This window comes from Ixodes scapularis, unplaced genomic scaffold, assembly GCF_016920785.2.
Source record: "Ixodes scapularis isolate PalLabHiFi unplaced genomic scaffold, ASM1692078v2 ptg000320l_1___fragment_1__unscaffolded, whole genome shotgun sequence".
In the NCBI taxonomy this organism is placed as follows: Eukaryota; Metazoa; Arthropoda; class Arachnida; order Ixodida; family Ixodidae; genus Ixodes; species Ixodes scapularis.
Window position 1 is genome coordinate 363,585 of NW_024609961.1, and position 12,519 is coordinate 376,103.

General features: G+C 42.0%; 1 protein-coding gene across 1 annotated transcript; it reads right to left on the bottom strand.

The window, feature by feature from the left end:
- Positions 1-6,338: 6,338 nt before the first annotated feature.
- LOC115324252 (BEN domain-containing protein 5-like) lies at positions 6,339-9,301 on the bottom strand. Its single transcript, XM_040213968.1, has 5 exons — positions 8,512-9,301; positions 8,285-8,453; positions 8,090-8,160; positions 7,564-7,783; positions 6,339-6,484 (listed from the first exon to the last, which is right to left on the bottom strand). Exons 1-5 carry the CDS (start codon positions 8,674-8,676, stop codon positions 6,339-6,341), a joined length of 771 nt encoding a protein of 256 aa, XP_040069902.1. The 5' UTR covers positions 8,677-9,301.
- Positions 9,302-12,519: the final 3,218 nt, after the last annotated feature.

The following is a 12,519-nucleotide window of genomic DNA, read 5'->3' on the forward strand; positions in this document are numbered from 1 at the left end:
TTTGTCACACGTTGTTTGCTTTAGCTGTTTTTAAATAAATGTTCAGTTGAGAGTAAGCGCTCGTCCTGTTCGCCTTCCTTTTTTGTCCTCGTCTTTGTTAGCACTTTTAAATTTTATAGCATGAACCAACTTGCCCGCTTCGCCACTTTAGTCCTAAGCTGCCATATTTCCTTTGACAAACGAAACTTTTCCTGCCCGGATGCACATCAGGAGTAATCAAAAAGGATTGATGGATAGCGCAATAATGCACGAATTGGATCCGGGTCATGTGGGACAACCGACCAGGGTGCGGCCTTCCAAGATCCCCTCGATCCCTTTGAAGCAGACGACTGTGCTTGGCAAAGAAAAACGATCAGTTTAAAAGGGTGATTAAGAGGACAATTAGGATCACGAGCGCTGGAAATTGTATAAGCATGCCCTCCTTCACATGGGACAAGGACACTAAAGTGTTTTTGTCTGTTTAGTCCCAAGTAGCTTGTGAATCGGGTATTTTCGGAATGTTTTTCTTTTTGAGCAATTAATATTCGAAAACTGCCTCTAGACCTGGGTTCGATGCTCATGATTTTTAGGTGGTTTGTCTGTGCCTGCTGTTAGGATATGTATTAATTGGAATACAACAAGAAAGAAAAAGACAAGGAAGAAGACTCACTTCGTGTGTTCTGTAACATTTGCCTTAAAACATGACAGGAGGAAAGATGTTCGCATACGTGAAATATTCGAACGGTGGCCCTAATCTAAACGTTTAGGCCTAGCGATGAGGAAGACTTCAGCCCAAAAGGGGCCCTGATGAGGTTTCTACGTATGTATCTACGAGGGGCGATCAAAAAGTTCCAGGACTGATTTTGTAGTGTAGAAAGTGAGGGCAGTACAGTGATGCGCACGCAGCAGTCAAAGTAAACAACCTTCGTGTCTCATTATACCAAAGGGCGTCGTTCTGTGAACATTTGAAGCTGCGCTACACTAGTTTGTTTGACCATATGCACGAGCATGAAGGCTATCTTTCCGTACACTGCAAACCAAGGTGAGAACGAACATCAATTTTACATCAAGCTCAGCAAACATAAAACAGAGACCTCTAAAATGGTTTAGAAGGCTTATGTAAAAAAAAAAGTGAGGTGTGCAAGGTGTTTTGAGTGGCACTCGCGCCTCAAGAATGGCAGAACGTCACCGAAGTCAAGGAGAGGTCGGATAAAGTCGCCCTACCTAGTCACCCCAGCTAGTCATTGACATTCATGGGGTTAAGTAATTCTTGAAGCCCAGTGAAAAAGAAATACAAAGGGCGTTTTTAGCTGAAGCACGCCAGCCAAAGTATGAAGAGAATATGTTTAATGACATTGTGCATGGGTGAGGAGCTGCAGACAATAGAAGTAAAGCAGATGGTCTGCTTGCCACATTAATTAGTCAATCGTGTGATTTTTAAATCGGTGAAGCAGCAGCATTCCAGTACCTGTGATGTGCTTCCAGCAGTGATACACTGACACCGCCGTAAACGCTCATGGGTTCTAATATGTGCATCTTTCTACATATCTGACTTCGTTTCAAGTTGAGTTTGGAGGTAATGTTTTGATAAAGTGCAATGCAAAAAAACAAAAAAAAATGTTGCTTGCAATGTGTTCTTGTTTTAAACGCACGTCTCGAGAATTATCATCATGATGAACTCGCACCAGCTCGTCTGCACCAGAACTATTTTTTGCTGATGTGTGTTGTGCGTATCTTTCACTGCTAACTCTGGTACCTTGTGTTTCCAGAAAACTACCAGTACCCTCATCCGGAACACATCACAACATGAGAAGATGATGTGAAGAAGTGGCCAGAGATTCGTTCGAGGAATATAGTTTGCTATTTACTGGACACAAAAGCATCAATCTGAGAGAGGCGAAGGCATACAAAAGTTTAGATGCTTATAACTATGTGCTAAGTGGCTGGGTGGGGCAGCTCCTCATCCACGAAATTGACAGAGGCCTCGTGCTCCTGAAGGCCTGTGTACAAGGTTCACAGTCGACAAAGAAACTGAACAACTCTTGAATCGGTGCTAAAAAGGACGGTGAAGTATTGATCAGTGCTCTGCTGGGTGATCACATACCCATCCCGAACAGAGAGATCTGGTCTTGCTCCTCAGGTCATGCCGACCTCCTTAGAGAGAAATCCTGGGGAACCCCCATTGTAGGAATGACTGTCCCACATCCAATGGAGTATCTGAATGTGGTGGCAAGAGGAACATCAAGCTGTAATGGATGCTCCTTGCTCGGAAGATTGTTTGACTATGTCACAGTTTGCTACTCTAGAGGGTTTAGCAACGATGTAGAAATACGGGGACCATTACCAGCTTACTTGGGATCTCTTACAACTGAAAGCGCTAAACTTTTCCACCCTTAGAAAAAGGAATCCATCGTCCCATTGGTAGACCGTGCACCCAGAGTTTGTTCGGCCATAAACTGGTTCGTGGAACCAGAAGATGGGATCGCCAAGAGTATCTTGAATAACTTGAGTGCCTTGACGGGAGAGGACGAATAGCGCGTGCCACTGTCCCTATTTGCTGACATGAATGGGGTTAGTTTTTGGAGGCACTGTTTTTGGTGTTGGTGAAATGAACGAGCATGGTAAAAAGCAAGATGAAAATACAAAAGCCACTCTGCTTTTGTATTTGAGACTGGAAACAAACACCTGGTGAAACTTGTAACTGGAGCCAATGCCGTCCCTAGCCAGATTGTGGAACGGGTGATCATGGCACAGCAGTTGGATTCCTTCCTGGCCTCACACTCTTGCCCGAGAGCTTCAAAGACGTGCGACCAAATGCTGGGCTACCCTAAGCCATTAAACTCCGTTTCCGTAGGTGATGTTGGCTTGCCTGGGTGCCCTAAAAGACTGATCCTGTCTCTGGGAATCAGATTGGCTCTTGCAGAGTATGTAGAAGAGTGCCCTGACCTTGCCGCTGAGTACCAAAGATTTGTCCACAAAGGGCAAATTTTTTGCAGCAGGGCAAACAAAGAACCTCTCAAGTCTGAATCATCTGTGGTCAAGAAGCATGACCCAGAATATTGGGTTATCCAGAAGATCCTGAGTGTGGGATCTAGGGTATTCCTCATTTGTGACAAGAATGTGATCCCTAAAAGTCAGCTCTTTCCCAACAACATAAAGGAATGCTTCCCATCCAGGGTGGGAATGGTACATGTCATTTCACCATCTTGACGTTCCAGATGTGAGACATGAATTTGCTATGTCTTAGATATTTGTGCTGCTGCGAATTCTGCTTGCAATCTTACTCGGTACTTGCTCTTGCTGGGGATACTAGCCTCACTTTCGAGCAGGACTTCATTCACTCTTGTGCATGTCAGTTTTGGTATGTCCCATGGGTCTTCATAGCTTAGGATGGGATTGGGGTAGAAATTTTATCGAGAATACATTTAGTTAGTGCTTATATACTGTATAACCAACTTAATGTTTAGTAGCATGTTCACACTAGCACTACCACTATCAACTAGTGTATTTTGATGCCATTTCAGTTTTTTTATTTAAGTGCTGAAAGAATTTTGAGAGTATATGCACCAGATCTTGTGACAGTGCACACTAGATTCCAACTTGAAATCTTTTCATTTTTAGTCACTTCTGACGAGATTCATGAATCAAGTACCGTGACTGTGCAGCATCAGGATGATGACATTCAACATGCATCAACTCTCACATCTCGGGAAATCTGCGAGTGAACTTGGGCCAATTTTGGGCTCATTCGATCAGCCTTTCTTTCTGAATCTGGAAATAAAAGGCTTCTGAAGTGTGTCACAGCTGTCAAGGGTGTGCCTATGCAGATTTTGGAATGCCTACCCTACTGAGAACAACAATTTCAAAACAGTTTGGATATTAAGTGACCAAAGAATGAACTGGTTATAGTGAAATTGTACCAGGCAAATTGGAAATCAAACTGTCAAAACTGGCCGAACTTGGAAAATGAACTGGCGAAGCTGGCAGCTGAACTGGCTGAACTGTTACTTTTACAGTTCAAACTGGTAGCTAACCAGGCAAAAGTGGTAGCTTGAACTTGTGACAATGCTGTCAATGTTCAAGCTGGCAGCCAAACAGTTTGAACTGGGAGTCGAACTGTTCAAACTGGCAGTCAAACTACTCTAACTGGCAGTCAAACTGTTCTAACTGGCAGTCCAACTGTTCTAACTGGCAGTCAAACAGTTACAACTGGCAGTGAAAATGGTCTCACTGTACCTAAACAAGTCATGCTAGCGTAACTGGAAAAAAAGCTCATTGAGCTGGTCAAGCTAGAAGTAAACCCAGTTTAAAATAATGAACCGATGGAATCAATCTAATTGGCCTTTTTCGTTTGGATCAAGTTGGTTTCACCAGTCAGTGCAGCCCTCGCGTGCTCGCGGCACAAGCGTTGAGTATGCGTGAAGGCAGCTCCAGGAACTAAAATAGAGGAAAATTGGCCTGGCGTGACGGCCTTTTTTTGTGCTGCTGTTTTGCTTGGAGTGGTTACAAATTCTCTTCAAGCTGTGTTTGTTTAAGATAGTTTGCCAAAGCCTTGAGTGCTGCCCCTGCCAAAGGTCCCTGTGGCCTGATGACGTCCTCCAAGGACTTCATGGTGCATCTTAGGGCAGTGTATACCTCCACCTGAGTTCCACTCGCTCGTGGGCAAAATGGCTGCATCCTAGAACGGTTTGTTCGGAATTTGCTCCGTCCTCATTACAGCATGGGCAATGGCTGTCTCCATCTCCGTGCCAGCAAGCCAGGTAATCAGGCTCAATCCCCCGCCCCAGAAGCCCGATTTGGATTCATTTTCATCATCAGATGCGTATAAAAGTGAACCTTTCAGCAACCCGATTTGGAACAGATATGCTAACGATTCAATCGCCTGTGTACATGCAGCTTCAGAGATCCCCTATTACAGTAGTTGCGAGTTGCATAGCAGATGGCAGACCGGGGAGGCAGGAAGGGGGTAACAAAAGCAGGGTCTTTTCACTCTTGGGCTTTGCTTTGCATAATTGCCACAAGACTGGCACCACATGTAGGATTGGCACACACTTCCATATTCCCTCTTATACTGTTTATGATAATGCATATTGGTTATTCGTGACATTAGTAACATACCCTTTTAGAACAAACGGGTGTAAATAAATCTGCCATGGTTCTAATTACTGACATTTATTTCTCTTTCAGACGCCCTGGGGTACTGTGTCAGCCACCACCGGAACCCCGACACTCCAGAAGCAGTGGAGGATCTTGCCAACTGGCTGGGACACATGAATAATATCATGACAAGTTTTTTATTATTATTTATGTTAATTTTTGCGATCTGAAATATGTGTATCTTTTGTGCGGACATGATGCAAATTTTACCAGTTTACGACCTGCGTTGTCAATATGGCCAGTTAAACTGGTTTAACTGCATGGAGTGGACCAGCATACACAGTTGTACAGTATTACCAGTATACACACTTTTCACAGTAACACCGGCAACCACAATTTCACAGTAAAATCAATGCACAGTTTCAGTTTGTCCAGTTCAACCAATATAAGCAGTGACAATAATCCAGTTTGAACTGGCCCCGTTTGCAAACTTTTTCAGTAGGGTATGTATAGCACAAGGAGTGTAATTGCTGCCTTTGACACGAAGTGTCTTGCCACAAGTAAAGGCGGTGTGTGATGAAATGTCAAAGTACCGGCTTGTAGAAGTGGTCTGTGAGGTTGAAGGAGGCACAGTGCTTGGCGAGGCCAAACGGGTTTGCGACCTGTCGCTTGTGGAAAAAAACGCGCTTGTCAAGCCCTGCTGGAAAAAAGAGCTAAAATCTCATTCATTTTTGCACCAAAACCAATGTGCATGAATGAGCAACCCGATGAAACTTGAATGTGAAATTACCCTAGAAACCCACAAGCTGAATATAGAAAATGAGACAAAATGGATATGTATTTCGATGCGAAAATGAATGTGCCCGAATGAGCAAAATAGGCAGACTGCCATGAGCGGTTATGTGCTTTGTAAGGAGGATTCAATCGTTTTGAATGAGAATGCAGGATAGAAACGAATAAGCATCAATGAGCTGAAGAAGTGAAAATCCAGCAGCAGTAATGTGAAATTTTAAGGGATTTGTATGTTATGCTCATTGAATTTTTAATATTATTTCAATGGCAGAAAATATCGCGGGAAAGGTCTACTGTAGCTGCTTTTAATGCGGCAAGCACACTAAAAAACAGCTACAGCAAACCTACCTTGCGGCGAAGTGAGAGACACTCCAGTGTTGAAACACAAATTTTACTTTTCTGAAATAATACATGTGGAAACATAGGAAGCGTCGTCCTTGACAAGCATAGTTCCAGAGACACTTGGTCCGTTATTCTTGGTCAGTACCTAGCGCATGCCGCACGTCACGGCCCAGGTCACGTACGGCGCTGTATATGTGTGTGGTCATTGCTGCCATCCGCTCAGCCAACACATCGCCACTGGCGCCATGTTCACGTAGCCAGTCCTCATAGCATGCTGGAAAAAAAAATGCAACTATTAAACTCTGCATAATTTTGACAGAGAAATTTGTAATATTTAAAACAACCTAAGTGTGGGGTAATTTTAATCTTGCAGTATGCAGATATCTTTTTATCTTTTATATAAATAAAAAAAATGAGATACGTCTATCCTTTAGTTTATATTTGTGGGCATGACGGACATAGACGGCTGGATAACTGTCAGAATATGTCGACAAATTACAAATATATGGCAATTAACTTTTTATTTAGTGGTTTAATGAGGCATGTTGCAATCAGGCACGTAGCCAGGATTTTGTTTTGGAGGGGGGGGGGGGGCGCCCATGACAAATTGATGCATGAGGGGGAGGAGGGAGAGGAGGTCCCAACAAAATGTAAGATTTCGGGGGGGGGGGGGGGGGGGGGTGGCGGGCCTCATGGGGGCCCCCCCAATATAGCCATTATTACAGGCTAACCCAATTTCGACAATTCGTAAAAATTTGTCGCTTTGAAACGTTCATTGTTAAAATTTTCTTTTTCGTTGCCTAACTCAAGAACTGCGCACCAAAAAGAATCTGGGAAGTTTTGCCGATAATGGTCCATAGAAAAGTGACAGTTGTTTTAGTCATCTCGTCACTATCTGTACAGCATATCCTAGGTAGTTGCTCCACAGTCAACCACCAATTGCAACATGCCCATTAAACCATTTTTTAACAGGTTTTGGTTAGTTAGTCAATACAGGTGATGGTTATCCACCCATGTAAAAATTATGGAAGAAAAAATGCCCTGCATATTTAAAAGATGCCTAGTTAAATGCATGCAACTTTTACCGAAAAAAATCTAGTGCACTACTGTGAAATATAATATACCAAACAGGTAAAAATAAATGTTCAAAAGGTTCGATACGCTGCACATTATTTCGTGTAGTATTTTTTTTAGTAACATCTCCAAAATCTCCATTTGTTGGTTATATTAATCTGTTGCTTCTTCTTCACCTTGTAGTCAGGTCATGAGAAATATGGCGGCCCTGTTGAATGTAATCAGTTAGTGATAAAACGGAGTAAACACGGAAAGTGCCGTAAACTACAAGCTACTCACCTTCTAGCACATTAAGTTTTGTTGGAGTCAGTGGTGGCTTCGCAGCACCTCCATCATTTATCAAACGGTTAGACACCTTGCCACTCGTAGATCGATTTTTCAAAATATTGCGTCCCCATATGGCAGTAGCCAGACTCCTCACAAACTTGGACTCTTTTTTTTGTCGCTGACAGGCGACCCATTGGTCCAAACTAAGGGTAACACTGTCATTTACACAGACCTGCAAATGAAGCAGAGCAATGGATATAAATAAAAACAATAAAGGCTTCATTTGTAATCCTACGAAGCTGTTGGAAATGACAGCAAGTACACAAACTTCAAATTAACCGACAGTTCAAGCCAGCTTTATTTCATGACCACAATCTTAAAACATTGATCGGCCATTTTCTAATTGCAGATTTTAAGAGCAGATATAAATCTAGCTTGTGGCTTCTTTATAATTTTGTCCTTTCCAGTACTTTGTCAAAATATTAAAAAAACTAAAACGGCAACCACAGGCTATAAAAAATTTGCTGCATCAGCTTACCGTTCTTCCGTCAGTTCTGAGTTTAGCCTTCTTCACGATATCATGCTTGGTGTTTGCATTTATTGAGCATCCTTGACGGCGCAAAAAAAAGAAAAAAAAAAAAACTAAGTTAAACATTTTAAATCACCATGGTTGTCTTAGGCTTTTTTTTTTTTTTTTGTAAAATTCATGCTTTAGAAGGAAAGAGATACGCACCTGCTCCAGTGCTCTCGAGCTTTGATTTGATGCTGTTTACACCCTCAAGAATCACATCCAGAATGTCTGTGTTTTTGGCCTCTCTTGTCCGCATCTTTTCAACGTCTTCCTTAAGTTCCCTTGTAGTTTTTTTTAGGGCAAGATACTTCTGATGGAGATCGTCGTACAACTTTTTGGGAACAACAGCACCATCATCCCCACTGTCTGTATCACTGTGGCTTTCGTACCTGGCATGCTTGGCACTCCGAGCCTCTGGGAAAAGTGGGTTCTTGCGCTTCTGAGACAACTTTTCTGAAATTATTTGCTTCATCTTTGCTGTTGCTTCTCTTGTACGATTCAATTTCTGCTGAGCCTGCACTATTACAAGCACCATGTAGGGAAAGCTCCAGCATCTTTTGATTTCATTGGCGGTCACATTTTCATGGACACTCTTGTCAAAATAATAATTGTAATTTACACCAACATTTCTTTGCTCTGCCAAAGAAAAATTTAGTATATAATTGCAATAAGGATTTCTTCCAATACAATTTATGTTTTCAATCACAGCAAATTATATAGAAAATTAGTAATTTTTGTGTAAAACTCAATTATGCAGTTTCTTAAATGAAATTTTAGAAAGAAAATCAGGTGACGGATTGTCTGGGTGCTATTCTCACTGCATTACTGCACTCGGCTTATCAAGCCTTTGAGAAACATCACTAGTATGTTGACTAATTAACGAAAATCTGTAAATTAACTGTTTGGGGCTATGTTGCAATTGTAGTTAAGCAAACCATTGTTAGGGTACTATCGAATTGAAACAATCTGCAAAAGGGCAACAAGCTTTTAGATATTCAGAGCTGAAATTACGCCTTTTGTGTCCTGGTTAAAAAACTGCATACTGGAAGGAGCGCGTTATGTTGCGCTCACATAGTCGTTTTGGTCTGGCTTGCGGGTTTTCAGTCAAGCCATGAAAGGCAAAATTTATATCTAAAAACTTGTAGCCTTTTATAAATTGTTCAAATTCGGCAAGGCTTTAATAATTCTTGTAGATTTTGGAAACAAGTCCTTTGTCTGTAAGCTGCCAAATAGATTTGAACGAGACTGAAGTTGCACGAGTTTTTCTTTTTTTGTGTGATTTCATTTGTAGTTCCTATACATTTTTGGGGAAAATTCCTTAGAAACTACAATTACCTAGTGCTCAAATGACTTAGAAATGGAGACTGGTATGTACAGAATTTTGTGTTCTAGATAGCTTATTATTTTACAATTTCTTTTGCTCTTCATAGCTGATTTGATGTTCATTATTGCTGTTTTATCCTTGCCTTTGTCACATGTAATATGTATACATCATTGAGTGTGTTACTTTGTCAATAACTTTTTTCTGTTATTTTCTTGATAGCCTTAGTAACATGTGTTTGTTTGCATGGGTGGCGTGCACGTAAGTGAAACACAAGTAAATAGTTCTCAACAGTTCAGTGAAAGTAAAATTTGTTGTAGTTTGTAGTTGTAAACAGTCAATTGAACTAGTGCAGTTTGATTGTGACCTGGGGTCTTTAACATGCATCATTCAGTAGTGATTACACAATTACATGTCGATCAATGCTTCCTCAGGTGAAACAAGCTACTATTCTGCTCTACAATATTAAATAAAATGAAAAATTTCACATTTACCCTGAAGAGCCATAGCTTAAGCACCTCTCTTCTTATAGCTGAACTAAAATACTTAACACATTTTATGTTATGTTTTGTGTGAAGGTTTTGTACGGGCGATTACATTATGTTACTAAGCTTGCTGTGTGAACGCTTCGTATATCCTGGTAGTGGTACAATTCATTCTTTCTTATCGTTGGTAGCTCAGAACACACGCAAAAATTAAGCGAACGGAAAAAAAGGTCATCACATATGCTGTTTCGGTTTACTTCTGCGTTCTCTGTGTTCTGAAGTCTCAAACTGTTAAACGAATGTCAACTTCGTCTTTGCTTCTTGGATAATTTCACGTGCCGTACGTCTGAAAGCCACAATGCGTAAAGCAGATGCTGCAATCGCTCCATATTTCTGGAAAGGTCTATTCGCTAAGTTCGAAGCAAGCCAATCTGTATCATGCTGATCACAGTGGTGCTGGTATTAACTCGTGTAATGTCTCACTGCAGGTGCAGTTGTGGCCGGTGCCAGGTAATGGCCAGCCTCTGATGCATTGAGGTGGGGGAGGCTGCCGCCAAAGCCGGTGTCAGGTGCATCACAAGGCACAAGGACTTTTTCGGCGCAATCTTGATTCCCATCATCCTCAACGTCAAAAGGGCAGGCCTGCATAAGTTCGGCATCGATTCTACATTCTGCGGTCGCACGCTTGTGGGCCGCTTCCACAAGCATGTCTATCTGGACCCGTGGATATCCGCAACTGCGGCCCCTGGTGTCTGCATTCGATCCTCAATCCGCCAGATCTGATGCATTCTTAACTGCATCTGGCAGTTTCCTGCAAATATCCAAAGAAGATTTGTAGGTAATAGGTGCATATGCAGCACTCAAGTAATGACATATGTGTAAACTATGAAGGTGGGCTAGTTGGTTATGCATTTTACTAATAAATAGCATGAAGATCAAGCATACACTGACGGAAAAAGTGCTAAAAATATATAGTGCCTGTTCCGTCAGTGTGTACTCGACCTTCGCATTATTTATTAGTAAGAGGCATATGTGTAGAGTGACGCAGCACGTTACGATGCTGCATGGCATACGACGTGCGCAAAGCGCGTGTGCAAAGCTAGCGATGTTATCGCTTTCAGCGCAGGAACTAAAAATAAAGCTCACTTGAGTTTGGGGTTCTTGTCATGGCCGGTTGCTTCCTTGCCTACGTAACGGATTTTTTTACGGGTGTTTCTTACAAGTACCTTGTTCAAGAGTAGCAAACGCTATCTGGAATACACTGTGTCTAGCTAACGATCGTACGTTGTGGACGGCAACCGGACAATCCCTGGCAAACGTAGATAACCGGTGAGTAAAAATGCTTCCTTTGTCACTGCAAAGTGTTCTGCTGTTGTGTGTAGTTGTGTGCTTGCTAAGCTATGCTTGAATCCAGTAATGCTGCTGCCTGGGGTGGTTTGCTTACCACGGCAGAGTTTTTCTCAGCCACAAGGAAAGGGATTTTCCACGTATGTACGGACGACACAATACCTGACTTGGCTGCATGCCGTGAATGCATCTGGGCTTTGCTCACAAAAAGTCCGGTTCTGGGATCAGACGATTGCCAAGAGGCTTAAAATATAGCTGAATTGAACCGCATCATTGTACCTTGGTATAGGACTGCAATAGGACTGCTAGGAAAAGCCGTGTTAAACCAAATTTTAAGAAAAATAATATTGAAGGTAATGTTCGACGGAGTGGCTGTGATGGAAAAGAACAGTTTGGCTTGGTTGCCAGTTTGTAGATGCACACAGCTCTTCTCAGGTCCAGAAAGTTATCAATTCCCATTAACAGTTTTTTTTATGCTTTGAAAATTTCGTGGTACACATTGAGAGCTTCATTATTATTCTGTGTTTAAAAACGTTCTTGTTTATCAGTGCTATCTGAAGCTTTAAAGTTTAATGTCTTATTAGCCATTATTTAGAAGTGGGCTTTCGTTTAAGTTGCTTGTCCACTGATCCCAAGTTATCAGATTGTAAACCAGACCAAGGTGCCGGCAATTTGACTGAGGTTCATTGCGTTACAAGGTCCGTCTGGCTTCAGAATACCTGGGTGGTTGACATGAATCTTCAATGCTTTGCTCTTTATTTCTATTGGCCTATTATATGTTATTAGCTGTTGTGTAAAGTGATCGATGATTTCTTTTATCCCTTTTCTCTTCAGAAGTGGGTCTTCAACTCCTTCAGATGGTGCTGCAAGCCCACTCAACTTGTAGCCCAAGTACTAGAATGAAGTACTGAAAGCAGAGTTCGAGTGACTGTACATTCGTGGCCCTCAGGCAGCTAGAGCACCGGAATAGGCAATCACCGGAGTCCTTTATGCTCCAGTTCTTGAGGACATGTTGCTGTTTGAAACTACCAAGCCTCATGGACGCTGTTGACAGGATGCTGTTGGAATGCTGAATTTTATCCTTTAGTGGAATTAAGATTCGGACCTTTGAAATTATTTCTATAATACTGTCTTGTTCAATATCTGCTGAATATAAGCGGTAGATATACATCCTTATATTGGTCATGTCTTATGGACTGTTCACACACCACAGCTCTGCTGCACGATTTCGAATAAGGGTGAAG